The sequence below is a fragment of the Cucurbita pepo genome, unplaced genomic scaffold (genome assembly GCF_002806865.2).
Source record: "Cucurbita pepo subsp. pepo cultivar mu-cu-16 unplaced genomic scaffold, ASM280686v2 Cp4.1_scaffold001160, whole genome shotgun sequence".
Lineage (NCBI taxonomy): Eukaryota > Viridiplantae > Streptophyta > Magnoliopsida > Cucurbitales > Cucurbitaceae > Cucurbita > Cucurbita pepo.
Window position 1 is genome coordinate 2,766 of NW_019647352.1, and position 1,275 is coordinate 4,040.

The following is a 1,275-nucleotide window of genomic DNA, read 5'->3' on the forward strand; positions in this document are numbered from 1 at the left end:
ATTTTTTTAAAATAATATAAAACTTTTTGAAATGTATATATATAAATAGGTAATAAAAGGAAGAATATCCCGTCCCTTTCGTCGGTCTCTCTTACACTTACAACTACTTTTAGGGCTTTTTTTTTTTTTTTTTTTTTTTTTTNCATTCCTCTCAATTATTCCATTTGCTCTCTCTAATTCTTCCTCACTCCCATTCATTTCTTCTCTTTTGCTTCCCCTAATTCCCTTTCCGATTATGGAGTTGAGTAAGGTCACCTTGGAGATCTTCACCAAGCTCGAGCAGCAATGGCNGCTTTTGCTTCCCCTAATTCCCTTTCCGATTATGGAGCTGAGTAAGGTCACCTTGGAGATCTTTACCAAGCTCGAGCAGCAATGGCTTTCTCATCACTGCGACGCTGCTAAGAAGACTCGCATTCTCAGCATTGATGGCGGTGGAACCACCGCAACTGTTGTCGCTGCGTCGCTCATTCACCTTGAAGACCAGATCCGCTTCAGGACTGGCGATCCTCATGCTCGCATTGCTGATTTCTTCGACCTAATTGCTGGTACTGGCATTGGAGGCATTCTCGCCTCGATGCTTGTGGCGGATGATGGCTCTGGCCGTCCTCTGTTTTCTGCTAGGGATGCTGTAAGTGCGATTTGTGCTAGGAATTCGGAGATGTTTAAAGTGAAATTCGGAAGCGGATTTTGCCGACGGCGGAGATTTTCTGGTAGGTCTATGGATAGAGTGTTGAAGGAATTCTTTAGAGGTGAGAATGGTAAGGATTTGTCTCTGAAGGATACTTGTAAGCCTCTTTTAGTTCCCTGTTTCGATCTCAGAAGTTCGGCGCCTTTCGTGTTCTCTCGCGCCGACGCTTCTGAATCGCCGAGTTTCAACTTCGAGCTTTCGAAAGTCTGCCGTGCTACGGCGGCGACGCCGAGTTCTTTCAAACCGTTTCATCTCTCTTCCGTCGACGGAAAGACCTTATGCACTGCCGTCGACGGCGGCTTAGTAATGAACAATCCAACCGCCGCCGCCGTCACACACGTGCTCCATAACAAACGCGATTTTCCGTCCGTCAATGGTGTGGAGGATTTACTTGTTCTGTCGTTAGGCAACGGATCGGCAAGCGGCGGCAACGGCAAGGTCCGCCACAACGGCGAGTGCTCAACCTCCGCCGTCGTCGGCATTGTGCTCGACGGCGTCTCCGACACCGTCGATCAAATGCTTGGGAATGCCTTTTGCTGGAATCGAACGGACTATGTGAGAATTCAGGTATAATGGAAATTCTCTGA

General features: G+C 47.5%; 1 protein-coding gene across 1 annotated transcript; it reads left to right on the forward strand.

Annotated features, from left to right (window-relative positions):
- Window positions 1–297: 297 nt before the first annotated feature.
- Window positions 298–1,256, forward strand: LOC111786179 (probable inactive patatin-like protein 9; the record flags this gene model as incomplete). Its single annotated transcript, XM_023666519.1, is given in 1 exon segment — window positions 298–1,256. A coding segment is annotated over 1 exon segment (934 nt), but the record flags the coding sequence as incomplete, so codon positions are not given.
- Between the last annotated feature and the right edge of the window lie 19 nt (window positions 1,257–1,275).